This window comes from Cygnus atratus, chromosome 1, assembly GCF_013377495.2.
Source record: "Cygnus atratus isolate AKBS03 ecotype Queensland, Australia chromosome 1, CAtr_DNAZoo_HiC_assembly, whole genome shotgun sequence".
NCBI classification, from domain to species: domain Eukaryota; kingdom Metazoa; phylum Chordata; class Aves; order Anseriformes; family Anatidae; genus Cygnus; species Cygnus atratus.
The window spans coordinates 100,253,721-100,280,583 of NC_066362.1; the positions used below are offsets into that span (position 1 = coordinate 100,253,721).

Consider the following 26,863-nt stretch of genomic DNA (forward strand, 5'->3'; position numbering starts at 1 on the left):
TTAGGATTAAGGTTGGGTTTAGGCTTAGGTTTAGGTTTGAGGTTAGGGTTAGCATTTGCATTAGGAATAGGGTTAGTATTAGGGTTAGGGTTACGGTGAGGGTTAGGCTTTGGGTTTAGGGTTAGGGTTAGTTTTAGGGTTAGGGTTAGGAATAGGGTTTGCATTAGGGTTAGGGTTAGAATTAGGGTTAGAGTTATGGTTACAGTTACGGTTAGGGTTTGTATTAGGGTTAGTATTTGGTTTAGGGTTGGGGTTAGGGTTGGGGTTAGTGTTGGGGTTAGGGTTAGCATTAGGGTTACCATTAGGGCTAGAGTTAGGGTTAGCATTAAGTTTTGGGTTAGGTTTAGGGTTAGGGTTAGCATTAGGGTGAGGGTTAGGGTTTAGGTTTAGGAATAGGGTTTGCATTAATGGTAAGTTTAGAATTAGGGTTAGAGTTATGGTTATGGTTACGGTTACGGTTAGCGTTAGCATTAGGGTTAGTATCTGGTTTAGGGTTGGGGTTAGGTTTAACGTTAGGGTTACCATTAGGGTTAGCATTAGGGTTAGCATTAAGTTTTGGGTTAGGTTTAGGGTTAGGGGTAGTGTTAGGGTTAGAGTTAGATTATGGTTATGGTTACAGTTAGGGTTAGCATTAGGGCTAGTATTTGGTTTAGGGTTAGGGTTTAGTGTAAGGGTTAGGCTTAGGCTTAGTGTTACAGTAAGGTTTAACTGTAGCATTAAGTTTATGTTTAGGGTTAGGATTTACGGTTAGCATTAATGTTAGGGTTAGTGCTAGGTTTTGGTTAGGGTTAGGGTTTATTTTTAGGTTTAGGTTTAGGGTTGGGGTATGCATTATGTTCAGGTTTAGTGTTACAGTTACATTTCAGTTAGGGCTAGGGTTTAATGGGTAGGATTAGGGTTAGGTTTAGGGTTAGGGTTAGGTTTACCGTTACAGTTAGGGTTAGGATTAGGTGTAGGGTTAGGCTTAGGGTTAGCATTCATTTTAGAGTTAGGGTTAGGTTTAGGGTTAGGATTATCTTTAAGGATTAGGTTGAGGGTTAGGCTTAGGGCTACGGTTTAGGGTTAATGTTAGGGTTATTGTTAGGATTAGGGTTAGGCTTAGGGCTTAGTGTAAGGGTGAGGCTTAGCATTAGGGTTAGGTTTAGGGTTAGCATTAGTGTTAGGATTAGGGGTTAGTGTTAGGTTTAAGGTTAGCATTAGGGTTAACGTCTGGTTTAGGGTTAGGGTCAGGGTTAGAGTTAGATTTTGGTTAGGGTTATGTTTAGAATTAGTGTTAGGTTTTGTTTAGGATTTATTGTTAGGGTTAGGGTTACGGTTAGCATTATGGTTTAGGGTTAGGGTTTATGCTTAATATTAGGGTTAGTTTAAGGTTTTAGGGTTAGGATTAATATTAGGGTTAGGGTTATCTTGAGGGTTAAGGTTTAAGTTTAGGGTTAGCATTGGCATTAGGGTTAATGTTAGGGTTTGGGTTAGCCTTACAGTTAGGGCTTAGTGTTAGGGTTTGGGTTAGTGTAAGCATTTGGGTTAGCATTAGGCTTAGTGTTAGTATTAGGGTTTAGATTCTGAGACCTACTGGATCAGAAGGGAGGCCTCTTCCATTCAGGACAGAAAGGAAAGCAAGAACAAACTGGAACAAGAAGTCTCCTCGCAGCATTTTGTGTGGTGAGTAGGGTAGCAAGCAACTGGTTCAGAGCTATGTTGAACTACACTTTCATAAGGTAATGCAGGCCATAATTTAAAGCTTTTAATGACAAACCTGGAATATTAGTAGATACACAAAACAGTACATTACAACCTAGGATCCAAAAGGCCGTGGCTACAAGGAATACAGGGACTTAAAACAGGGCTGTGACTACTGCCAGTTGATTTGCAGATTGGACTACTGAGTGTGAGTGAACAGCCCAGCTCTAGCCTTGGCAGAACGGAGGGGTTTTAAACTGTGCCTTCAAACAAATTGCGAAGGGACAAACTGGGGGAAAAGCTTCTGTAGCTTGACAGCCTTCCCACTCCCACTGTCATTTGAGGACTGTTCCAATAATCCTTGTGAACAGAAGGTGGAGCTTGCTGAATTACTGGTTTGCTTCACTTGGTATGCATTCCTCTCAAGACCCAGCGCAAACAGGGCTGGTACGTGGGGACTAAGAGCTGACAAAGGGAACCAGATAATTTCCTCTGATACTCCTCCAGTTTCTGACATTTTTAGACAAAGATTTGTTACACCTGTGCTTTACACATGTAATAACCCCCAGAAGCACCTTCCAGCTGCTTGCTCTGTCTTCACTTGAATCCACAAATTTTCTGAATTTTCAACACTTTTGGTAACAATCCCACAGGTCTACTACCCTGCTCCTGAGAACACGAACTTTGCAGTTGCTTGAACAGAGAATTAAGCTTCGCCTTCCTAAGGCACAGACCCAAACCTCTTTTCATTCCCTGCTGCTTCCAACCAAATGCTTTTAAAGACAGAGCAATGTCACTCTGTAACAGGATACATCATCAGCGGATATCTTCCCAATTACCTAACAGCCAAGATACAACTCAGGCTGAGGCATGCTCATCTTCCAGATTTTATGCTGATTTTTTGTTATGCAACGCGTAACAGTAGACTTCATGAGAAACAGGATGCTGGACTTGAGGGGTCCCAGCTTTGATTCTCTACAGCTTCTTAAGAAACCAGTAACAGTCACGGAAAATTAGAAGCTGGGAGTTTTTTTAAACCAGTTAAGTGCCTAAATTGCTTAAATGAAAAGCTACTTGCTCAGTGTCATTAGTATGGGGCTGTCATCAGTGTGAAACAGCAAACAGTCCTGTTCTAAAAACATGTTTTGATGTATTTCAACTAACAATTGGATCATTCAGACTTAGCATTAATCATGGTTAAGTGGAGGACAGGGGGCAAGCAGTAAGCATGAAGAAGTATTGGGAGGCACCCTTACTGCTAACTTGATAATTTGGCTATGAAGAAAAATCTAAGGTGGAGCATACCGAATTTGCTGGGTGTGAGAACCTGGGCCTCATAAAGACTGAAATGAAGCTAGAAGCCTGGCCAAAAAGCGGAGGACTCTCAAGTAAAAGTTAAAAGATGCAGGCTGGAACTGCAAGAAGCATGCCAGAGATGGTTGTCGGGGGCTGAACCTGCAAAGAGCTCTGGCCTGATGCAGCAGTACGATCTTGGGACTGGGCCAGAAATACACGGTGAAGGTTGCAGGAAGCACTGGGAAACCAACTGAAGGAACGCTGTGTTTATTCAGACCGTGACGCCGCAATAGCACGCTCCGCAAGCCAAACCCCCGGTCCCTCCTAGCGGTGCTTGCCGGTGCGATTGAAGCGCCGGTACAAGAAGCGGATCCTCTTGTTGAGCTTGTGGTAGTCGCTCACGAACATCCGATCCCCCACCATCTTCTTCTTGCGCAGGCACCTCTGCAGCTCGTTCCCCCGCCAGCCCCGCAGCCACTTGGGCCCCACGATGAGGTCCTTCGGGTGCATCTGGAAGCCGCCTGTAAAGAGAAGGAGGACGCGGGGTGAGGTGGCACCCCGGGGTAGGTGGGACCCCAAAGCGGCCGGCCCCGAGCCCCGGAGGGGTCTCCAGGGGGGTCCGGTCCCCCTCGCTGGCCTGGGGGCACTTACCCAGGATGCCCACGTTGTCGTAGACCCCGAACAAGGCCCGCTTCTCCGTCCACCGATCCACCTGCTGCGGCTTCGGCGGCTCCCTCACGCGGAAGGTCCGCGAGAGCCCGGCCAGAGGGGAGGAGAGGGGTAGGGAGGGCCCGCACCCGGGCCGGGCAGGCCCCGGCCGCCCCTCGCCGCCGCTGATGCCCCGCGAAGCCCCGGGCAGGTCCCGGCCCGCCAGGGCCCGCCCCGCCGCCCTCACCAGCGCCAACATGGCGGCCACCCAGGCGCTAACGGCCGGCCAGGAGAAGGCAGGCGGCGATTGGGCGAGGCGCTGGAGGGCGGCCTCTTTGCCGGGCGCTGATAGGCTGAGGCGGCGCGAGGGGCGGGGCGACCGCGGCCCGCGCGGGCAGTTCGGAGCAGCCTGGCAGCCATGATGGCGGCGCCGTTCGACTTCCAGCTGCCCCTGGTGGCCGACGACCTGCTGCGGGGCGGCGGCGTGGGGCAATACGTCGTGCAGGACGTGCTGTCGGTACGGGAGCTGCCGCCAGCGCTGACGGGTAGGGCCCTGCGCACCCCACCAGCGCCCAGGCGAGGGCTCGTCGCCACCGCCGCTATGTCCCCCCTCAGCCCCACCCCCCCAGCCCCCCTCAGCCCCCCTCAGCCCCTCCAGCCCCCCTCAGCCCCTCCAGCCCCCCTCAGCCCCTCCAACCCCCTCAGTCCCTCCCTCAGTCCCCCTCAGTCCCCCCCCCAGTCCTCCGCAGCCCCCCCCCAGCCCTTTTCCAACCCCCCCCCCCAGTCCCCCCCCTCAGTTCCTCCCCAGTCCCCCTCACGCCTGCCGTGTCTCCCCACAGCTTTCCGGGCCGCTTTCCGGGCGCAGGGCGCGCTGGCCGTGCTGCAGCACTTCGACACCGTGTACAGCCTGCTGCGGTGAGTATCGGGGGGCTGCCGGGGGGTGCTCCCCCTCCCCGGGGGTCTGTGCACTGCCCTGACGCACTGTGCTTGCCCCGCAGCAACTTCCGAGCCGTGGCGGCTGCCCTCAGGGAGGATACCCTGGAGCTGATGATGCAAGGTGGGTGCCTGCCAAAATGGGGGTTTGCCCTCGTTCAGCAGCTCCATGATGATATAAAGGCTAATGTGACTTGACCAGCTGGGTTGCGCCCTCAGCCCATTCCTGTGTACGGGTCTGTAATCTTGGTGGGCAGCGCAGAGCTGTGCGTGCTCGCTGTAAGGGCAGGCCGACAGAAAATCCCCTTCCCCGCATCCCTGGAAGGCAAATCCTAGGGGTGCATCAGCTCCGAGCAAGTGCTTCTCGGAGCTGACGGGGGGGCTGCGGGAACAGGATAGGAGAGTGTTCCCAGGTTTGGGTTGCAGGGAGCAACCCATGTTACAGCTGGCAAGATGTGAGCACACATCTTTGGTAATCTGATGGCTGCTCTACGTTTCTGACAGAGAGGATGTCTGAGGAACCTGGCCAAAAGTACTCATCTCTTTGTACCTCCCTCCAGTGGTATCCCATTATTCAAATGAACTTCCTGCCATCTTGGGTGATTCTGGGCTGAGCCACGCAGACTGCACTGCTCACCGGAACGCTCTAAAGATGAACTGCTATTTGCTGACTGGCCTGTTGGAAGCCTTTGAAAAGGAAACCTTCAAGAGTAGGTTGGCAGAGGTGGATCCTGGCGGAAAGGTAGGTGAGAAGACTGGGGAGAAAACAAGGTGATAAATGTAGAAAATGCATAAGCTTGCTAAAATCTGTCTCAAATGGTATAACTGTGTTTATTTAAACATGAAGCTTGCAAGAGCGGTATTTCTGTGAAATCCTTCTTGGAAGACAGACAAATGCGTGCCTAAACATCAGTCGGGACTCAAATGCCCAGGCCTCTGCTTCACTCTTCAGTGTCTGGCTTGCACTTAGTATGCCAGCATTTCCTTAAGAGTTCTCTCCTGTGCTCAGAGATGACAGCAATGGTCACTTGGTGTGGGCATATAAATGTCTTATACATCTTAATGTATGCCTCTCAGTGCTGTAGAGTTTAACAGCTGTGTTCATTTTCAAGAGAAGCAGGATGATGGAGTTTTGTTTTTTTTCTGTTGTCAAGCTACTAATGTATTACATCACATAATTTTCTTTCTAGAACAAAAAGAACTGTGCAAAGATCTCTGGATTCTCGTGGGAAGAGGAGAGGGAGCCGCTCTTGCGTCTGTTCAACCAGTTGCTGCAGCTGGATCTCCGTCGGCTTTGGGGTGGTGTGGTGGTGGAAGAAGATTTTGTCAAGTAAGGGAGCGCTGAGAAGGGATGGGATGGAGTGGATGTAGGTGTGGGAAGAAGGGGTTAAATGTTAAATCTGCCAGTGAGCTGGTGTTGCAGCCTTCTGCAGGATGCATGTCACTGGGAGACTGAGGAAACTGAGGCAGAAGTGAGGCATTTAGGAGCCACTTCATTTTCTCATGTAGAATTCAGTTGTTTGTTGCTCAGTTTCTTAAGGATACTGGAGAATCTCTCTGGTCTGAGAGAGATGTGTACCTAGTGCAGTTTGCTAGGCTGATGTTGGTGCAAACTGCAGTAGTGAAGTTGACTGTCTCTTCTGTGTGGCTTTAGCTTAATGACGGGAAGCTGCTACCGTATCCTGGAGAATCCAGGTATCGGTCTCCAGAAGCATCGGGCCACGCGGGATGCAGTGACACATCTGCTTGCTACAGCTTTGACTCACTATGATCACATGTTCAGTGAGTTCCTGCTTTTTCTGCCTTCTTCTGGAAGCTGTTCCCAGGTATTTTCCCTGACCTCTTTCTCCCTCCTTTCATCCTAAAGGTGCTACTCTGAAGATCACACAGATGCTGCAGCACTTTGAACATGTGGCCCCAGTGTTTGTTCAGGCTGTGACTGTCTGGGCTACAGAGTATGGTCTGAAAAGTATAGTGGGTGAACTTCTGAGGTGAGAAAAATACACCAAGGCTTCTTTTTCTAACCCTGGCAACTCGAGGTGCCCTTTTCCTTGTGTCATCTTTCTGTGCAGGGAAATTGGACAGAGAAATCCACAGGATTTATCTCGTGATACTTCTAGAGTGAAGGGTTATGCCACCTTTATAACTGAACTTGCTGAACAAATTCCTGCTCTGGTGCTATCCAACATAAGTGTTCTGCTGCGTCACTTGGATGGGGAGGTACATTTGCAAAACGTTTACATGTCTGGAGAAGTCAAGTAGTGGAAGTGTTGCTCTCCAACTTTTTTCTTTTTGAAAACAGGACTTCTTTTACAGAGATTAAGTAGCCAAAACCTGCCCTTTGGAATAGATCATGGCCTTCCCTAAAACATACAAACATGATGTCTAGTCTCTGTCACTTTCAGACATCAGAGAACCGGAGACCGCTTACTGGTTTGAGATCCCAGCTGTTGTCCCTTGTTCTTCAGTACTGAATGGGTTTGGCTGTCATCATGTTACCTTTCACTAAAGTGCCCTTAAAAACCTTAAGCGGTTTTCATGTCAGTCCTCGGTTTCATATCAGACCTAGCTGGCTAGCAGGGCTGGATTGCTCAGACTTGCAAGCACAGCCATGTTCAGTTGTTCATGTTTCATTCCACAAAGTCTGGAATGGAGAAATTCACTCAAGACTTGAGCATGGGACTTAAAAGACCCAAACTCTGGGCTGTCCTTTCCATTGGCATACCAGGTCATGCTTTCTTTTCTGTTCCTGGTTGAACAACAACTCTCTTCACAGAATTACATGATGCGAAACGCCATTCTGGCAGCTATGACGGAAGTGCTGCTGCAGGTGCTGAATGGTGACCAGCTGGAGGAAGTTGCCCGTGGTACTCGGGACCATTTCTTGAGTATGCTGCAGGACCACATCTGTGACATCAATGGACTTGTGCGCAGTCGGGTGCTGCAGCTTTTCACCCGAATTGTTCAGGGTAAGGTAAGTGTGGTGCAGAAGTGGTATTGCCTTAGTCACCCTCTCCCCTGATTTGTTTTCTAAGGGAATTTCTGTCACCCTGTTCTTTGTTTGCAGAGACTGGAGTATAAGTGAGAAAGATACTGTCCTCCAAAGGAATTGTCTGCAATTCCTTTTCACAAGAGACCAAAGATCCTAGGGTTAAGGGAAGTGGGGAACAGAAATTGCATGCTTCTTGTTATTACTGGGACAGAACAGAAGGAAGCGCATGTTGCGCAAAGACTTTCTGGACAATGGTATGGGAATACATAGCACCGGAAATATTGGCAAACTTGGCAAACCTAATCTAAGTCCTTGCTTTCAACAGAAGTCGTACCAGATGTATGGAGGTCCCTTCAGACCCAGATTTTTTTATGAATCTATAATCTGTGCCTTTCAGTAGACAAGCTTTTCAGTAGAACAGCATGCGGGTATATTAATGTGTCTGCGAGAAAACAACTTCTTGCAAGTCTCCAGAGCTTCTTGATAACTTTGTCTACACTGTCATTGTGCCCTAGGCCCTGCCTTTGACTCAGTTCCAGTCTGTGGTATCGCTGGCTGTTGGGCGTCTCAAAGACAAAGCTGTGGTGGTAGTTAAAAATGCCATCCAGCTCCTGGCTGCGTTTTTGTCCAACAATCCCTTCTCCTGCAAGGTAATTCCTACTACTATGCTACATGTCTGTTTGCAGGCTGAGTATCTGCAGTGTGTTATAGGCAGGGCAGCACTCTTTCTGTACCTTGTGGAAGAGGCAGTGTAACTTTTAACGCTGCTAGCGGGAGCTTTCAGAGTTTTCTGTTGTTCAGGTCTCACATTCTCTGGCTCTTCGCTCACTTGGTGTACTTGGTGTAATTGATAAGTATGCAGGACCACGAGGGTTGTGGTCTTGATTGTGGAAAAACCTGCAGCAGTTTGATGTGAATTCACTGTGGGATTTCTTTCCTTAGGATCAGAATTAGGTGGATCGGAATTAGGCTTTAGAACATTCTACGCAGAGCTGCAGTTCTTCACGTTCAGCTGCACCTCTTCCTGATTTTCTGAGGCTTAGACTGGCGCTTTACAGCAGCAGCCATTCTAGGATAGTGACCTGAGTCTGCTACTTCAGTTTCCAAGATACAGATGTTCTGAGGGGATTGATAACTTAAAGCAGAGAAACGAGAATTCTCAAAAAAGAAGGTTAAGTAACGTATTTCTTCTCTTCCTGGCATCCTCAGTTAAGCTATGCTGACTTGGCTGACCCACTCAAAAAAGAGGTGCAGAAGCTGCAAGAAATGAGGGACCGTTGCAGAGAAACTGCAGGTAACTTCTCTTCTTCCCCTTTGCCCTTTACAAGGTGTACCTTGTACTGTGGCCAGTAGGAGTTATTCTGTGCTTATTTTTTTTGTCATCTTACACTTGCTCCCAGATTGCAGTGGCTTTTGTCTCAGATCTTACTCGTATGAGACAGTAAGCCAGGTAACTGGAAATAAACTCAAAAAAGTTTGTTATGTTGTAATAAAAGGACCTTATGAATGTTCTGTTAACAGGGTAAGAACTTAAAACCTCTATGAACATCCTCCAGAACTTTCATTGTCAGCTATTCAAGGAGTCCTGGCTTCATCCAGGTGTTAGGTCCAATATTAATTTAAACTTGCTTAACCTTGTGTCTCATGCTGCCTACAAAGCAATAAATAGCAAATGATGGTTCTCTCAGCTGTCGCTCTTCCCTTCAATGTATTTTTTTTTTATGCCAAATTCTTGTCTATTCATATTCTTGCCTGGATGGGATCAGCAGTGGGAATAGTGTCTTGTCTGTGGGGGGAAGAAAGTGTAGGATTACTTCCAGATGAGTTTTCGTTCCCTGCTTAGGGTATCATTTATGTCTTCTCCATTCCGCATTCTCCCTGTTTCATTATAGCTCCAGCAATCACCCCAGAGGAAGAGTGGGAAGCGATGCTGCCAGAAATTAGAGCTGCCACAAAGCAGCTCCTACCACTTCAGGAAGAAGAAGATGAGGTGCTGGAAGTTGAAGAAACAGCAGAGGGTACATCAGAGCAAATCACTGGGCTTCTGAAGAAGCTGAATTACAAGTAAGAAGTCTATGCAGTTTGAGAGAGGTTTTTATAACAAGGGCTATGTCAGTCGACCATTCTTTATTTGAGGAAGGTTTGAGCTTCAGGGTAAAGGGATGATTTCCAGTAACGTTACTCCATGGGAGGAGATTGATGAGGGTACCCAGCACAACATGCTGTCAGGAACTGCTTTCCGAGGTGTTTAGGGCAAAGCTGGATGTTTTCACTTGTTTTCTGTCCTAACGGGTTGCTGACGTTCTGTTGGGCAATGTTGTCGTCCAGGAGTGCAGTCCGCCTTACGCAGAAGGCCCTGTGCCGCTTCCAAGGGAAGGAGCCCTTTATTAGTTCTGTGGAAGAAAATGAGGAGGCAACAATCCTGGGCATTCTGAAGACACTTTACATAGGTAACTGCAGCAAACTAGTCTTTCGCTTCCCTGAGTTCAAGCTGGTACCAGAGTTAGACCAAAACCCTCTGGAACACCATATCCCTTTTTTTTTGACTCGTAGACTTTAGTTCTGCATGTACTTGACAGCTGGATTATTGACTGTTTTATCAGTTCTGGTGGGAAATGTTCAATGTTCCCACTGGAAGTGCATTTCTAATGTTTTAAGTCATATCATATCTGCTATGGGGGGTGAAGCCGGTGTTAATCCACTCATGCACTTCTGTCCTTTCTGAATTTGTCTGGAGTTCTGCCTCCTGAACTGGTGGTGGCACATAATGCTTACTATTGAGCAAGTATAGGATTCAAGCGAAGTCTTCTTTCTCTAGGGCTCGTGCTTCTGGTTATATTTTAAGACTTGCATGCTTTATCTTTTGTATTTGGTTCAGAATAAGGTCTCCTAGCTAATCCCCTTGAACTCATTTCTATTTAATCTACTATCTAAATAATAATATTATATTAAGTTTTGTCAGTTCCCCAGACTTGCACAACCTTTGCTACAGAGTAGTAGTTTTTGCCTTCTCTGTACTCTGCCCTAATTCCCTTTTAGGCCCTAGTCCATCTTTGGGGATCTGTCAAGTTCAGATTAACTCCTTCATTGTTTTTACAGAGTTTGAGTAAATTGGACAATGCCTTTCCCCACCCTTGTCTTAGCTGGTATTTGTGGTGCATCGTGTTGTAGTACCAGAGTTTATAGCATGTTGAGATTTTGTCTTTGTAGATAAGTCTGTTGGCAAAATCTGTATCTTTTTTATTTGCTTTTTGGTTTTGTTTTTTGTGGAAGTCTCTTGATTGTTACAACATGTCAGTACGGGGTGGAAGGAGAAGAGTTAAAATGCCCTGAGCTGTGCCTGTTTCTCTTGTACCTTCAATACTGTTAACAAACAAGTGTTTATGCCCAGGTAAGAACAATGAGGATTCTCCACGTGACAACAGTAGTCTTACAATCGAAGAAGTTGTGCCCAAAGAGCAGCCTCAAGAGCAGGCTCAGACAGAGCTGGTCAAACAGGAGATGTTGGTGCAGTATCTGCAAGATGCTTACAACTTCTCAGTGAAAATCACAGAAGCCCTGAGCCTGGTCAGCAAGCTGATGTACGAAAATTCTGTCTCAGGTGTGTGACATAGCCATGGGGCCATTTTTTTCTCCCTTTTTAAAGTTTTCTAGGTCCCTCCTCTTGCTGAAGAGATGTAGGAGTGGTGGGACACCAAGGAAAAGGCTGGAAGAGCTGCTGTTTACTGAGCAGATGTCACAGGCTCTGGAACACTGGGAACAGGAAGCACCATCTAAACTCGTGTTGTGGAAGGGTTGCATTAGGGTGTGAGTAGGCTTTCAAGGCGTGTGTAGGATTGATTTTTTTTTAAAATATCAGGATTTAAAAAAAATTACCAAAATTAATTTATGTAGGCTTCCCCTCTCTTGTGGGAGGAGATACTCATCTCAGCTGAGGTTCTCCCAAAGTAGGCATGGTAAGTTAAGCAGGGTTCTGTTACCTGCTTGATGCCTTGATGCTGCTTCAGGTGTTACACTGGGTAAAAGAGGGGAACTGAGCAGCATGTCTCATTAACATCACCCCTCCTTAAACTTTATTCTGTAGCCAAAAGCAATCCTTGTCAGCAGGTCCTATGGCCTGGTCCTTTTTAGTTCTGTACCTTCAGTACAAAGGTGGAGTGATGAGTAGTCCCGAATAGGGTTAATCCAGCTACTAATGTTAGACTCTTTTTTTTGAAGTGCTTGTCATGAATCAACACCCCCGCGGCAGGTGCAGGGTACAAATCCCTCCTTCCCCATCCTCCCTGGCTCATCCACTTGCCCCAGCCACTCATATTTCTGCAGCATGGGTGGCTCTGAACACTACAGCATCTTAGCATCATGCAGATGCTTCTGGGGCTTCACCTGTGATGACTTCATCTGTATTGAGAACTTGTATCTTAGCCGTACTAAGCGTGCAGGCTTCCTTCAGCAAGGTTGGGATGCTTTTAGCTGATTGCACACACAAGAATGAACTCTTGAATTCAGCATCTTTATGGGTCACTTGTAGTTTAAGGGTAAGAGACTGCCCCTCAGCTGGTGTTTCAGTGCCTGATTTTTGGTTGGTTCGTTTTTATGGTTGCAGTTTTTACTAGCTTTTGTCCTATGCTGTAATAGAAGGATGGCAAGTTAGGTGTCCAGGCAGTATGCTGCTGTGGTATTGAGTGGGACTAAGGGATGTGTATGTTCAGATTTAATTTTTTTAAATTAAGATTTAAGATATGAAGATGCAATTTTATTTTTCTCTGGTAAGTGTGTACCTTCTGGTGTGACTGGGGGCAGCACAAGCATAGCAGATTGTCTAGACACAAACACTTTCATGTCTGGTAGGGGTACAGCCTCTTTATTGAGACGTTATTTTGCCCATACTGCCATAAGCTTCCACTTAACCAGAGTTCAGACTCTATAAACTGTTCATTGTACAAACTCTCTAATCATTACTGTGGCTTTCTTGTGAATGTACTCTAACTTAATGTGTTTTTTTCGTGTCTTATGAACAGAAGACTGGGCAGTATATTTTCAGGAATTGTCAAGTTAGAATCAAGTCATGTTATTCCTTATACATGGCAAATACTTTGTACCCCATCAATACATCATGTACCTTAGCTGTTCTGGTTACAACATTGTACTGAGATAGCTCCTTTTTTATCTGCTGTGACCAAAAGATCTTTTTTTCAAAGCTGTTGTTTCCTAGCATAGATTTTTTTTTCCCGCAGTGTGGCTTCTGTGTTCATTTCCTAGGTTTATCATGTCACGTTTAGCTATAATATTGTTAACCTATGCCCAGTTCCTCCAGGACATCTGTATCTTTGTACTAGGGACCCTATTCTGACTTAAGTCACCTGCAGACAGTAGCAGTGATCTTAGATGCTCCTAGGGCTAGCTGTGAGAGCAGTGTGCCTATGAATATGTTTTAATGGCCTTTCTAATAAGGATAAGGAAGAAACTTCACTAACACAACTATTTTTTCCTCTGCAGTGGTTCAGGAAGCCATTGAGTTCTTTGTGACAGTCTCCCGGTTTGGTGTGCCCCAAGCACTGCTTGGAATCCGCAGGATGCTCCCCCTCATATGGTCAAAAGAGCCTGGTGTTAAGGAGGCTGTGCTGAATGCCTACAGGCAGCTCTATCTGAGCCCAAGCGGGAATTCAGAGAGGTATGGGACATCCTATTCAGAGGGCTTTTTTTCTCCTTTTTCCCTCTCCATTTTCCTTCCTTTGGGGAGCTGTTGGAAATGGGATATGGACAGAAAGAGAAATCGAAGTTGCCACGCTTCATGCTGAGCTGAAATGTAAGGTTTGTGTCTACTAGTGAAGGTGTTTTCTCTTTGAACTGTTACTAACACTTGTGCAGTTCTGATGTGTTTTTATATATATGGGTATCCTAGTGTTCCTGTGGGACTTATTGATGAGCTTCTGCTTTTGGTTTGTTGTAGTATTCACATGTAGGAAGTTAATGCAGCAGAACTCCACATGAGACCTTACAGGAGGCAAAGCTATGAAGTATTTTAAATGAAACTGCTATCAGGTGCTCACGCTGAACTTTCTCATAAATTTCACTCATACAAAGCACCACACCAGGAGGCATCTGTTCAAATGATCTGAGTAGGATCCCCATGTGTTGATGTCAAGGGGCGTCAGCTATTGAATATTTGTCATGTCAGTTGGGTTCTTGATTGGCAACAGTGAACTGACTTTTGGACAGGTTTTCAATCCCTTATGGGATCAGCCCATAGCAGCTGACTCCCAGTCTTGGAGACATGGGACTTCACCCTCCTTGGGCAATGTTGTAGCCCAACGTCTGTTCCTCTATTTTTATTTTTTTTAACAGTATTGTCTCTCTTGCCATTGGGTGGTTATAAGAGGAATAGCATACAACTTGGTGTAAACTTAAGAGTTTTTGTTCCCAAACCTCAGGGTTTCTGCTGACAAGTCATGCATGCTATAGTCTTTATTTGAGTGTAGGCATTCTGCTTCTGATGTAAACAACACATTCCTTGGTGTTTACTAGTTTTCTTGCTGTCACTTTTGTCCTTGATTTATTTTTTTTTTCATTAAGACAGTTTCTTTATCTCTCACGCTACATGAGGTTGGTGGTTTTTTTTATTATGGTTCAGGTGCTTTCACACACATTTCATTCAAACCAATCTTAAATCTTTCTGTAATAAACCTCTGCACATAGAGGGTGAAAGGATGTTAATGGGGTCTTTATTTGTTGCTGTTACCAAGAATCTGGGGAGTGGGAGCTGGGTGCCACTTGCATGCTTGTTATTCCACACCAGAGACAAGCTGAATCTTCCATGTAGTGTTGGCACTTGCTCTTTTTTTCTTAGCACTTGACCACATGCAAATACTGTTGGATGCATGCTCACTTAGATGAGTGTGATCCCTGGTGAGAGGTACCATACCTCACCCTCATTACACCGCCAAGGCAGCAAACAGCATACCTAGTAATGACTGGAGATGACTCTCCTGCAGATTGATCTCGGACCTTATTTATTCGCAGAGAGTTTTGCAGTTTCTTATGCTCTAGTGAGTAGTACTGTGACTTGTGGTTAAGAGGAAACTGGGAAGTGGCTGGTGAGTGCCTCTTGTTGGGCATTCGGTGCGGAGCATTGAGAAGAACAGCAGTGGACTTCTGAGCTCATGGCGTGCTTGCTGAAATTTGGTCTGGGTGACTCTGAGAACTCTAGCTTATGGAAGGGCAAGTTTTTTTGTCCCCAGGAATCAGATCTGATATCTAATAGTTGTCCTCAGCTCTCTGAGTGAGTGAGTAATCATGACAGTTGCTCTTTCTTTTTTTTTTTCCTTTCCCTTCAAAGGGCCAGGGCCCAGAACCTGGTGCATTCTCTCTCTCTCATCATGGTGGATGCTTCGCTAGGAACAATACAGTGCTTGGAAGAAATAGTGAGTATTTGCTTGGTCTGGGTTTAGATTGTATTTGTGATCTTAAATATCTGTTATGTTAAAATGGCAGTCGTTGCTGTGAATGTCTTTGTTGGTCTGAAGTCCACCCATCCTCCTCTGCCTCTCACTGCTTGTTTTATTGTATTTCTTTTCCAGATCTCAGAGTTTGTGCAGAAAGATGAAATAAAACCTGCTGTGATCCAGCTGCTGTGGGAGCAGTTCACAGAAAAGTTGCAGTGCTCACCTCTAGAACGACGTGCAGCTGTGATGCTGCTGGGGTTGATGGCACGGTGAGCCTAGGGCCCAGTGTGATCCTGTGAGTGAGAGGATGTAGAGGGAGTTGACTTTTTTGAAAAACTGTTGGTGCTGCATCAACTGACCCTTGGTTCTGCAGCTTTAAAAAATAGTAATCAGATCATTTGTGTTTTGAGAAGAATCATGAGAAGCTGCTGAAAGGAGATGCCTAGAGCCTTAGCATGGTGGGAAAAGAATCTGCTTCCCTTTCTGTGGTCAAAAAGAGTGTAATGGCACTATAATTTATTTTGTTTAAATAATTTATAATTTCATTTCCTCCACCTCACAACCTAGTAACCCTTAGGCATTTAGCTTACCTGCTAGTTTCTTGTTGCTCTTCCTACTTCAGTCGTTCATCAGTCAGAAATAGACCTTCATGACATTCTTTGTAAAGGTCTTGGCTCTAGTGTAAGAGCGAACAGGCACTTCTACAATTTGAGTATTAGATATTTCTCCCAAGGTATTTCTACCACCCCATTCCATGTGCTTGCAGCAAAATTGTAAACATAAATTCAAAATTAAGATACTTTTAAAATCATGGAATTTCTACAAAAATGTAGGTTTCTGGGGTATCCCATGAGGGGATATCTGGGCCACTGTGTTTCTAGACCATGGGTATATTTGTGGAATAAGAACAATGCTTTCTTCTCCAGAAATCTGTTAAAGGGGGTGATTTTTAGCTTTTGTTTTAACCCATTCGGATTATTATTTCTTCAAGGTTCCTTTTTAAATATGTTAAATTCTGTTTTTACCCTCTTCACTCTGTTAATTGTACATTCTAAAGAACGGACCTAGTGTCACAGGTAGAAAGGGGAGGTGGGTGTAAAGATTTTTTTTTTTTTGTCCCCATAAGGTACTTTCCATAAGGTACAAGGAGCATTTCTATTGTCTATGTATGTTTACAGTAAACTTTAATCAGCACCTCACATAACACTCCTGTGTCTTCTATTCCACAGAGGGAAGCCAGAGATCGTAGGTAGCAACTTGGATGTTTTGGTGACAGTAGGGTTGTCTGAGAAGGTATGTGAAGACTATTGCTTGGCGCAAGAAGTATGCAATACAATCTCCAAACTTGCCAGTAACCGTAAGGTAAGACTTCCAGTTTGCCCATGAGGTCACAGTAATAGTGGTTTAAAAAAGTGGGAAGTAGCTTATACTAAGAAAAGAAATAAGAGAGAATTTTACTAGCTGGGGAGGGGGGTATTTTTTTGGTTGTTGAAATAAGGTAGGTTGAGACCATTCAGCAGCACTGTTAGAAAAGCTTATCACACATCAGTGAACATGCAGTAAAAATTTTCATTATTCAACAGGTTGAATTCAAAGTAGCAGAGAGTCCAGTACACAAGAAAATCTGTTTTTCTTCCACTTCTCTCAGTCAGACTCCCAGTTCTAAGCTGACTTGTGTCTCCTTGGTCCTGGAGTCCTTTCATCTACTGGTATTTTCTGCTGTTGTTGCCTTTACCCTCCCTATTAATTGATATTTGGGAGTGACAGCTGTACAGCTGAGCATAAGACAAAAGATTTTCAAACTCATTCACATTGTAACTGGTGACCTATCACATGGCTTCTCTGTCAAAGAACATTTTATACCTTTTCCCCCGAAGTGCATTAACAAATAAAAGCTTTTTTCTTTTTTGACTCAAATATTTAGGGCATTTCAATTTAGGAGTTCCAGTATAAAAGCAGCCCTCCTCCACACAACATGATCATTCTGTTTGAGAATGCAGACATTAATGCATTAATGCAGGACCTTCATGAATTAATGGGCGTTACAGCGCTCTTAAATGTTCTGAAGATAGTTGTAATTTAATTTTAGGTTTACTTAACTCTGCAGTTAAGTTAGTATGTGAGAAGGGACTGATACTTGACTAACTGTGGTAGCTCTTCTGCCCCAAACCAGAAGTTTAGTATAGAGAGTAGGATTATAATAAATTGAGAAGTTTTGTTTCCAGCTAGTGAAAGCTGTTAAAACCTCAAGCAGTAGCTTCTTTTCATCAAGTATATCTTGATCAGGTAGCCACAGATATTCTGGGATATCCAAGGCATTGTCAGGTTTGTTTTAGTAGTTCTCTGGGTTATCTTATTCCCAGGCTAATATGTAGTGGGAGTGATACAGAGTGTTCTAATCACTGTAAGTGCGAGGTGATGTTGGATCCAGAGCTGTCTTCCACTATTTCTAGTGATGATATTTTGCTTTTAAACAAAAGCTTATGGGTGCTGGAGTACCATACCCATAGCCAAGGGCATCTTGTTGATTTACCGTTGCTAATTCTGAAGATGCTCTAAAGGTTTCCATCTCCTTCATTATGGAGAATGAAGGAGCAAAATAACATCAAATATAGAAAGTCATTTTGAGATTTCAAGAGTTATTTTGATTTAAAGTGAAGTAGTGGAACTATCTGGTTTGGGGTCATCCTCTGGCCAAACTTTGAATCTGCACAGCGCTGACACAGTGTCTTCGAAAGTGTCAGTAATATCCCTGCTGTGTGTTAAGTTGCAGAGCTGTGCTGACTGTCACCGCCATGGGCATAACAGGCTTTTGATTGGGATTGTGCATACAGCAAGATTAAGTGCCAGGGAGGGCATGGGGGAGTTCCGTTGTGTGGTTAAGATCTATTCTCTCTGCAGCCAGCACTGGAGAGGAACAGAGCCCCTTTTCGACTGCCCCAGGAACACATGCTCTTTGGGTGCCTGACTGAGGCTGTGAGTAAAGGTGAGCTCAGGACAGCAGGAGGTTTGGAGGAGGTGGAGTTGGGCTGTGAGGCAGCCTGTGCTGTTGCTGTTATGCATGGTACATGGCTCCATTTTCTCATCAGGCTTTGTACAGCCAAGTGGTGACTGGATCCCTTTCATGGAGGCAGCAATAACACTTATCTACCAGCTAGCAGAAGGGGCAGAGGAGATAAGTGCTCGCATCCTGCAGGTGTGCAGCCAGAAAGTTCTGGACAAGCTGCAGGAGGCTGATGGGCAGAAAGCTGGTAAGGAAAAAAGCTGGTGAAGAAAACCTGTACCCCTGGTTTCCAGTGCTGTGATGGGGTGGTTTGGAATAACTGCAGGAGGAGAACAGAGTTGAGGAGCTAGTGGAGATGTTGGCATGGAAGGATACGGGTGTTGTGAAGGGGTCTGTGGAGAATGAAGATGGGTTATACAGTTAATAAGATTTGGCAGTAACTGGTGGGCGGGGTAGAGTCCAAATTAATACTGAATTGCAATAATTTTTCTCCACTAGATCAAGAGGCTTCTCCCAGCAGAGTCTCTGATGGTTCTAGCAGTCTCCCTACGTTCCTGCTGATGCATCTGGTGTCCCTTGTGGGACAGGTGGCACTGCAGCAGGTAGCATATTTGGAGGTATCTGTGAGCGCAGAGCTGCGCAGACGCCGCATCCTCAAGGAGGAGCAGAAGACCAAGAAGAATTTTGACAGCAGCACAACAAAGCAGAGGCCTCGGGTGAGAACTGAGTTGTGAGGTGTTTTTGTCTGTCTGTTTGTTTTTGTTTTCTCCTGTGGGCTTTTTTAGTGTCCTGGCTACTGCCACAGCAAGCTTCTAGTGAGTATGTTCCTGGGATGCGTGAGGTCCAAGGTAACGCACGCTGTAGGAATAGAAGGGGACGTGGATTGGTCAAGGTTTGACGAGGAGAACTGAGATCTGTGACAATCCTGTTAAGTAAAATTCCAACTGCTCTTGGGCTTGGAACAGGCAGCAGGGAGGAAGTGAAGGGTGTTATCCTAACCAGGTTCATCTTCCTGCTTCAGGAAAGTTTCCTCTCCACCCATCACCTCCTTTCTTAGCATCACAATCTTTTTGCAATTGCTGCTGGTGTTAAAGAACACCCGTTCGTGCCCTGAGTTTTGCAAAAGGGCTTCTGGAACCTTGATCCATAGAGTTTGAGGATCTACGGTCTCTCAGGGAATGATTATGAAAGTATTTAACAGTAGCCTTCTTACTGGGATCTGTGTGATACAAATACCATGGTCTACCTCAGTGTTTTCTGGAGTCCAGAAAGGTTGATTTCTTTTCTTTTTCCTATTCTTACTCAAGGAAAAGTCTTGTGTACTTAGGTTTCCAGTCTTTATTAGATGCCTACACTGCTGTGTTCAGAGAAACTTGTACTTCATTTTCTCATCCACCCTGCTTATCAGTAACTTCCCACACACGGTGAGGTTACTATGAGATTTTCCCAGAAGTAGCAGTTGGATGCAGATTTGGTCCTGCAGATTTGTGTTGTTTTTTTTCCTTGCCATAAGGTTCCTGTAATCTTGCTCACAAGGCCACCAATTCGAAGGCTGCTTTGATCTTCTTTCTTGCTTTTAGGGTTTGCGTGTCCCTTGAATTGTGTTGGACTCGGGCATTGGTGCCAGGTGTGTCTTATTTCTGTCTCAGCTTGTTAGCTTCGGTAACTTAGACTTTCTTTGGTACTTGGTGGCATTTGGACTAGCAAATCCTGGATACCCTTCACAGCTTCATTTAATTCTTAGGAAAAAGTGGGTTATAAAATTATCTGTCAGTCTGTTCTTCCAAACTGTAGTCATGCTGCTGGTGACTTGCATTGCACCTCTTCTCTAAGAGAGAAGTATTTCATGAAGGAAAGGATTATTGTTGCCCATCATCTTCTTTCACAATTGTCCTTTCTGCACAGAGCACAGGAAATGAGACCACTATGGAAGAGGAACTGGGCCTTGTGGGAGCCTCTGCTGATGACACTGAGGCTGAGCTCATCCGCAGTATTTGTGAAACAGAACTTCTAGATGGTAGGTGTGGCTCCACTAAAGAGCACAGGTTCTGTCTGCAGTGACAGAAAGGGTACACTGGGTAACACATCTAGAAGGAGGGAGGCTGTTTCCTTCATAAATACTGTCATTTTTCTTCAGTATCAGTTTCTGTGTGCACTTTTTCTTTGTTCTGCCTCTCTGGAGTTGTTGTTTTGGTAGCAAAAGTAAATTATCCAGTTGGTATTGTCCTCAGGAATTCTGGGATAAACTGAGTAATTGTTCTTCAAGGGTACTGCTCAAATAGTGCTCACATATCTGCTGCCTTCATTCTCCACTCTCTAGAAAAGCACCTGTTTTCTGCCTTTGTTCCACTGGTGCTCAAGATCTGTAACAACCCTGGGCTCTACAGTGATCCCGCGCTTAGAGCTGCTGCAGCCTTGACTCTTGGCAAACTCTGCATGATGAGGTAACGCCAATAGTCTCTTCTAAACCTCCCTGATACTAAAACACATGAAATGTTGCAGCTCCTTTGCAGTGGAGAGAAATAAAAAAAAATAAATTAAAAACACGCAAAAGAGCTTTCATATATATATATAAATATATTTGTTGTTGTTTTGGTCTCGCTAGTATCAGAGAGTGGGTTTTGGTGTCTATGCCTTCTTTTCTTTGCCCTGTCCCACCAGCTCTGAGTTCTGTGACTCCCACTTGCGCTTGCTGTTCACTATGATGGAGAAGTCCAGTCTGCCTGGTGTGAGATCCAACCTCATCATTGCAGCAGGAGATCTGGCCATCCGTTTCCCCAATCTGGTGGAGCCATGGACACCACATCTCTATGCCAGGTAATGCTGTGCTTATTGCTGGCAGCAGGCAGGTGTTGAGAGCTCTGTGGAAGGGTGACACTGGGCCTCTGGAAGGTGAGAATGATATAGGAAACCAAATTTAAAAGTGTCAGTGCAGGGAGACAACAGAGAGCTGGCTTGTGGAGTAGGCTGTGATAGGTATTGGTGACTTACAGAAGGCAGCCAAGCATCTCTGGTAACTGTATGCTTCTGTCAGGTTGCGGGACCCCTGTCAAAGCGTGAGGCAGACGGCTGGAGTGGTGATGACTCACCTCATCCTCAAAGACATGGTAAAGGTGAAAGGCCAAGTGAGTGAAATGGCAGCTCTGCTTATAGACCCAGAAGAGGCAATCGTGAGAGTGGCTCAGAACTTTTTCAGTGAACTCTCCAACAAGGCAAGTGGATGATCAGGAACCTTAGCCCACAAGAGTGGAGGGAGGCTGGTGAAGGCTGGGTTAATGATGCAAGAGTCTGTATGAAGGTGTGTCAGTGGTGTAGAGATTGTCTGTCTCTCTTCTGTGTTGACTAAATGTTGGTAGATAAAGGCAATTTTGCTAAATGAGTTTCGGTTTAACCCTAATGCTGTTGAATTTGACCTCGTCCATTCACATTGGAAACCAGGCTCCAAAGCAGAGCTTTTTTCCACTCACTTTTTTCTGCGTGCCCAGTTCAAGTTTGGGAACAGATTTTTCTGCAGTTTACCTTTACACCTTGTAAGAGTTCCCTGACTTTAGGGCTCAGTCAGTGCATCATCTCTGAGACCGTTGAAGGTTGCTCTTGGCTTTGTGACATTGAGATACTTAAATTGAGGCAGTTACAGTCCAAGCAGGTTAAGAGCCATAGCAGTGTTCCCCTCTGTATACTGCTTATTTGACATGAAGGCTGCTACAGGCCCTTCAGAGTTTCAGATTTACTGCCTGAGAGGCTGCAATGATGCTAAAACTTTACTGTCTTGGCTTGCTCTGTTAAAAGCTAAGCAAGCCACCTGACCACACTGGTTTCCCATCTCTGCAATGGCTTTGACTAAGCCACGTAAAAGCAGTAGGAAAGGGAATCTGCACTGGGTCCTTTCAGGCAAGGTGGGAGGCAGTTCTTTAAGCTGTGTTTGCTTCCTTTATCAGAACGCTTTTGTGCTGGGATGTGACCAGGTTAGAAAAGAAAGAAACTGCATCCAGGTCTGCCAAAGAGCAGAGCTATTGCAAATCAAGAGTTGCAGTTGTAAGCTCCTTAGCTTTAGCAAAGTAGCCCTGGATAGGTTTGGCTGGCTGTGTACAGCTCGTTTCATGAAGCTAATGCTTTGAGTCAGTACTTTGGAGTGGGGAGAAAAGAGGTAATTTTAAGTGAGCAGCTTATTTGTCTTGGCTCAAGCCATTCATAATTCTGTATCTCATGCAAAACCTTGTGTCCTGCACAGGGTAACGCCATCTATAACCTGCTTCCAGACATGATCAGTCGCCTCTCAGATCCTGACTGTGGCGTAGATGAAGAATCCTTCTGCACTATTATGAAGTATGTGAAATCTGAGATGAGGGTTAATGAAATGTTTTGACCATGACGACGTTTATGCAAAGTGGGTGCTGTATCTAGGGAAGAGGAACTACAGTGACATACAAAATGCCTTTTCACTTGTTCTCCCCAGTCTGACTTTTCATAGTCTGCATCTGAAAGTAATGCCAAGGAAAATCAATTCTAAAGCCACATAGTTGGGGAGGTAGAAAGACTCCACAGAGGACTGCATTACAAGTTACCCAGAGAGGTTGTGGAGTCTCCTTCTCTGGAGATATTCAATACCAACCTAGATGCCATCCTGTGCAATGTGCTCTAGGTGACCCTGCTTGGTAGGGGGGGTTGACTAGGTCTTCAGAGATCCCTTCCAACCTCAGCCATTCTGTGAAAGGAGCTGCTCAGAAGTAGACACTTCAGCCTTTTCAGCATCCCTCCTACCTCACACAGACATAAGCGCTTCTCACTCCAGACCTGCAAGAGTCTCTATTTTAGCTGATTTCTTAGTTTCATACTAGGCAGACGCTCTTAGACAAACACGCTGTTTTAATTATGTCATAGCAGCTGTCCCACAACAGTGACTGTGATTACTACTTAAGCCATCAGCATAGAACACATTTTCTCCTGAACAGTCTGAGGCATGCAGGGCTCTCTAGTCTTCATGTTTGAAGGACCACCCAGCTGATCACTGGGTAGAAGAGCTGCAAGCATGCAACTGTGTAGGCAAAAACAGGGCTTCCTCTCTGGGCTTTCAGCTTTGCTATTTTTTTCCTTTGCAGACATCTTTTCTCATATATTACAAAAGACAAACAGACAGAGAGCTTGGTGGAGAAACTTTGTCAGCGATTCCGGACTGCCAGGTGAGTTTAAGTCCTAAATTTCCTGACAAGTAAGTCTGTTTTTTAAGGATTGTTAGAAGAAACCAGCTTCTATACAGTGGGGGTAACAGGCTCCCATCATATTCTTTATCTCACAAATGCTGAGATACAAGGAATAGAGACCTAATGCAGGTGTTGTTTTCTTTCCTCTTTTCCCCATCTTCCTCTTAAAAATACTTGAATAAGAACAGAAGGTCAAAGTTGTATATATTTATTACATTGTGATTGGACCCTCTCCCCTCATCTTGGGAGAAAGGTTTTGTGACAATTTAGATCTGCATTTTACCTTTACACCTTGTAAGAGTTCCCTGACTTTAGGGCTTCTAAACAGGACAGCTAGGCAAGGAGATACCCCAAGTGTGGCTTTTATGCACTTTTGTTGTCCTTCTTTAGAGGCAACACAGCTAAGAAATTAATGTGTTCAACTGAGGAGTTGGAATCTCCTTATCAGTCCTGCCTGGGTTGATCTCTACCTAGCTGGGAGGCCTGTCCTTGTTCTGCGTGGATGAGTCGTTCAGTTCTAACTCTGTGCCTGGGACTCCGTTTTATTGAGTGCTTGTGCTGCAAGATGTTTATTCCTTTGCTCTTCTTGCTCTGTCACACGTGTGTGTGCCTTGCTCCTGGTGCTGATTACAGAGCATATAGTACAAGGCCCATCCCATGAATCTAGAGTATCTTTTTACTTCCCGTTTGTTTGATTTTGTTTATACCGGAATGGGAGGAAGAAACACAAGGTTGAAGCCCCTCTTATTCATGCTTACAAAGCAGAGGGCTTGCATATACACATTCAGAATGCACTGTCCAAATGCGGACAGATAGAGAACAAAGCTGCAGCATCCAGGTGCTTCCATTTAACGTCTCAATAATACTTGGCATGCTGCTGTTTAGAACTCCAGAAATCCTAAGGATGGTGGCTAAAAAGTCTTTTCTGGTAAGCTCCTGTTTAGCCTTGGATGAGAATCTTGCTCTAGAATTACCTCTAGTGTGCACTGAGCTGATCATCTTTGTGGTATGGCAATATTAGAACAGTTTAACAAAGGCTAGATGTGTCTTACACCCAGAAAGATCTTTACAAGTGTGGTCTGAAGAGCTCACCAGTGTTCCTGGGAGGAAGTTTTGGAGAGAGGGTTCACTCTCCACTCCAGCTCAGGAAACAAAATCCAACTATTTCTGGGAAATATGCTACTCCCTGAGGCAGCTGAGCAGGTCACATGCCCAGGCGCTGTGTACAAACGGCCAAGATAAGCAGACACAGCTTTAAACCTCAAGGGCAAAGTCACAGCTACAAAGAAGGAAAACCATCGGAACAGAGGAAAGCTAGGTATGCCAAATCCAGTGGCAGATAAAGATAACAATGAAAATATACAGCAAAGAGGCAAATACACTTTTACTTTCTTTTTTTCTTTGAGAAAAAAAGTGTACATTTATGTCAGTGAATTTACCTCTTTGGGAACAGGGGGAAAGGAGCGATAAGAAAACAAAATCAAACAAACGGGAAGTAAAAAGATACTCTAGATTCATGGGATGGGCCTTGTACTATATGCTCTGTAATCAGCACCAGGAGCAAGGCACACACACGTGTGACAATAACTTCTGACACCTTCTAAACAAACAACTGTGTTCTTTAACAGTGAAGCCTTTGTGTTTCTGACAGGCACTAAATCAGCATCTCTGGGATACAGCGATTGTTGTGAAGTGCTTGGTGTGGCAGGGCACTCTGTAACAGATTTGTAACAAAATAGCATAAGTCTCATGTATTGAAGGGGAGAAACACCAGCAGGAAAATGCCTTATCCCCATGTGCTGTAGTTCTAGGTAGGATGTGTTCATCTTTGCACAGCCCTTTTCATATGAGCTAAGGGCAGTCTGTCTTTCCCAGGAATGAGCGTCAATATCGGGATCTGTCCCACTGCCTTAATCTGCTTCCCATCTCAGAACGGGGCCTTCACAAGCTGCAGGACAACTTTGACTGCTTTGCAGACAAGCTACAAGACCCAGCTGTCTACAGTCGTTTCCAAGCAGTGCTGGTTCGATTCCGCCGAGCAGCCAGCAAACCTGAGACTAGAGTAAGGATGGTGGGAAGCGTCCACTCAAGGAAAACTGCTTTTTACACATAATGATTGGAAAGACATGCTGTTCTGTGTTAAACACGCTCTTCCTTGGTCTCAACAATTTATCAGAGATCATGATGGAAATTCTGGGGTAGGAAGTGGCTGTGCTGTGGATGTAATGGTTCTCTCTGTTTCTTCCCTACCCTGTTTCTGTTTTTTTTTGTGGTTTTTTTTTTGTTTGTTTGTTTTTGTTTTGTTTTTGTTTTGTTTTCCACTGTGTTACCTCTATACTAGGCTCTGGCTGAAGAGCTGGAGCAGAAGCTGTATGCCTGCCATAACCGAGGACTGGATTCAGCAGAGACATGCCAGGAAGGCAGTAGAACTCCAATGCCAGAGCCAGCCAAGCGAAGGCCAACAGCAGGTATCTTCCTTTTGAGACTGCAGTCTTTTTCCCTTAACCTTAAGTATAGCAGAGACACCTAGGGACTTTTCCTCACCCTTACAGACAGAAGGTCTGCTACCTTCCCTCTTTTTTTTTTTTTTTTTTTTTAGCAAGCTCACGCCGCCAGCCCCTGAGCACAGCCAACAGGGATGAGGATAAAGTTTTTGTCACCCCCCAGCCTCGCACCTTGCGGAACCGTAAGCCTGCCCAGAAGAGCCGTCCACGCAAAAAAACTATTATCACCTTCTCCAGTGATGAGGAGAACAGCTCTGAGGGTGGTAAGTCACTGGATATGTATGTCTAAAGGCAAAAGTGGAGACCTGGAGAAAGACTATAGATATGGCACCTCAAGAACATTCCTCTGGAAGGGGTAGAGGGTGTGTAGGGGTTCAGAGCACTGCATGGACTGGTGGTAGATTTCTCTGTTCAAGGTAGGGGTGTGCTGGTTATTGACACGCTTTACTCTCTTAGAGTTTTCAGCAGAATTAACAGAGGAAGAAACCCCCACCAAAACAACTCCCATCACCAGGTCTTCAGCCCGACGGCTACGCTGAGGCAACAATCTGCCACTATCTGTAAACTAAAAATAAAGTTCCTTTCATACAACAGTCGTCTTCTCTTGTCTGAACTACCCAATAAACTTGTAGTGCTTTAAACAAAGAGAAAAGGGAAGTTGTGCACCAGGCTGAGAAGACCAAACCTGTCTTTAGATATCCCTACGAAGAAAGGCAGTGATAAGCACGGCTCCTGTTGTGACTGTTTGCCCTGGCTTTGCTGGTGGAAGTTGCCCTGATTTAAAAAAACAAACACAAAAAATGGGAGAAAGGGCAGCCATCCTACTGCCTGAATAAAAAACGCTCATTTCTTCCCCATCTTGTATGTGGTTTTAAGTACAACTTTCAGATTCTCTGAACACAGGACCACTACTGTTGCTGGGTTCAGGCCATTTTATGTTTGATTTCGCTCTGTAGAGCCCAGTATGGCTTTGAGGGGAATGCTACCTGCATCTTTTTCTTGTACAGATCTCAAAGAGATCTCAAAGAAGAGGTGAGGGATGGGGGAAAAAGAGAAGGAGGTGGGGGAAGAACACAGGCTCATTTAGACTGTCTAGAGTGCTTTAATAGAGAACATATAAGAATACAAATCAAAAAGTTTAAAAATATATATATATGCAAAAT

General features: G+C 45.2%; 2 protein-coding genes and 1 non-coding gene across 3 annotated transcripts; 2 read left to right on the forward strand and 1 right to left on the reverse strand.

Annotated features, from left to right (window-relative positions):
- Positions 1-3,227: 3,227 nt before the first annotated feature.
- On the reverse strand, positions 3,228-3,904 carry MRPL51 (mitochondrial ribosomal protein L51). The gene is made up of 2 exons (XM_035571538.2): positions 3,628-3,904; positions 3,228-3,497 (listed from the first exon to the last, which is right to left on the reverse strand). Exons 1-2 carry the CDS (start codon positions 3,881-3,883, stop codon positions 3,301-3,303), a joined length of 453 nt encoding a protein of 150 aa, XP_035427431.1. The 5' UTR covers positions 3,884-3,904; the 3' UTR covers positions 3,228-3,300.
- Positions 3,905-4,022: 118 nt separating this feature from the next.
- NCAPD2 (non-SMC condensin I complex subunit D2) lies at positions 4,023-26,338 on the forward strand. The gene is made up of 31 exons (XM_035571537.2): positions 4,023-4,169; positions 4,464-4,539; positions 4,623-4,681; positions 5,118-5,299; positions 5,748-5,887; positions 6,212-6,339; positions 6,425-6,548; positions 6,630-6,777; positions 7,334-7,531; positions 8,065-8,199; positions 8,759-8,843; positions 9,442-9,613; positions 9,878-9,999; positions 10,941-11,150; positions 13,046-13,220; positions 14,886-14,970; positions 15,127-15,260; positions 16,221-16,353; positions 17,893-17,977; positions 18,081-18,242; positions 18,494-18,711; positions 19,901-20,012; positions 20,316-20,439; positions 20,657-20,812; positions 21,030-21,207; positions 22,227-22,321; positions 23,095-23,175; positions 25,072-25,258; positions 25,538-25,664; positions 25,796-25,963; positions 26,157-26,338. Exons 1-31 carry the CDS (start codon positions 4,043-4,045, stop codon positions 26,237-26,239), a joined length of 4,209 nt encoding a protein of 1,402 aa, XP_035427430.1. The 5' UTR covers positions 4,023-4,042; the 3' UTR covers positions 26,240-26,338.
- Positions 4,722-5,043, forward strand: LOC118260975 (small nucleolar RNA U85). The gene has a single exon (XR_004782342.1). It is a non-coding gene; the product is annotated as a small nucleolar RNA U85 (small nucleolar RNA).
- Positions 26,339-26,863: the final 525 nt, after the last annotated feature.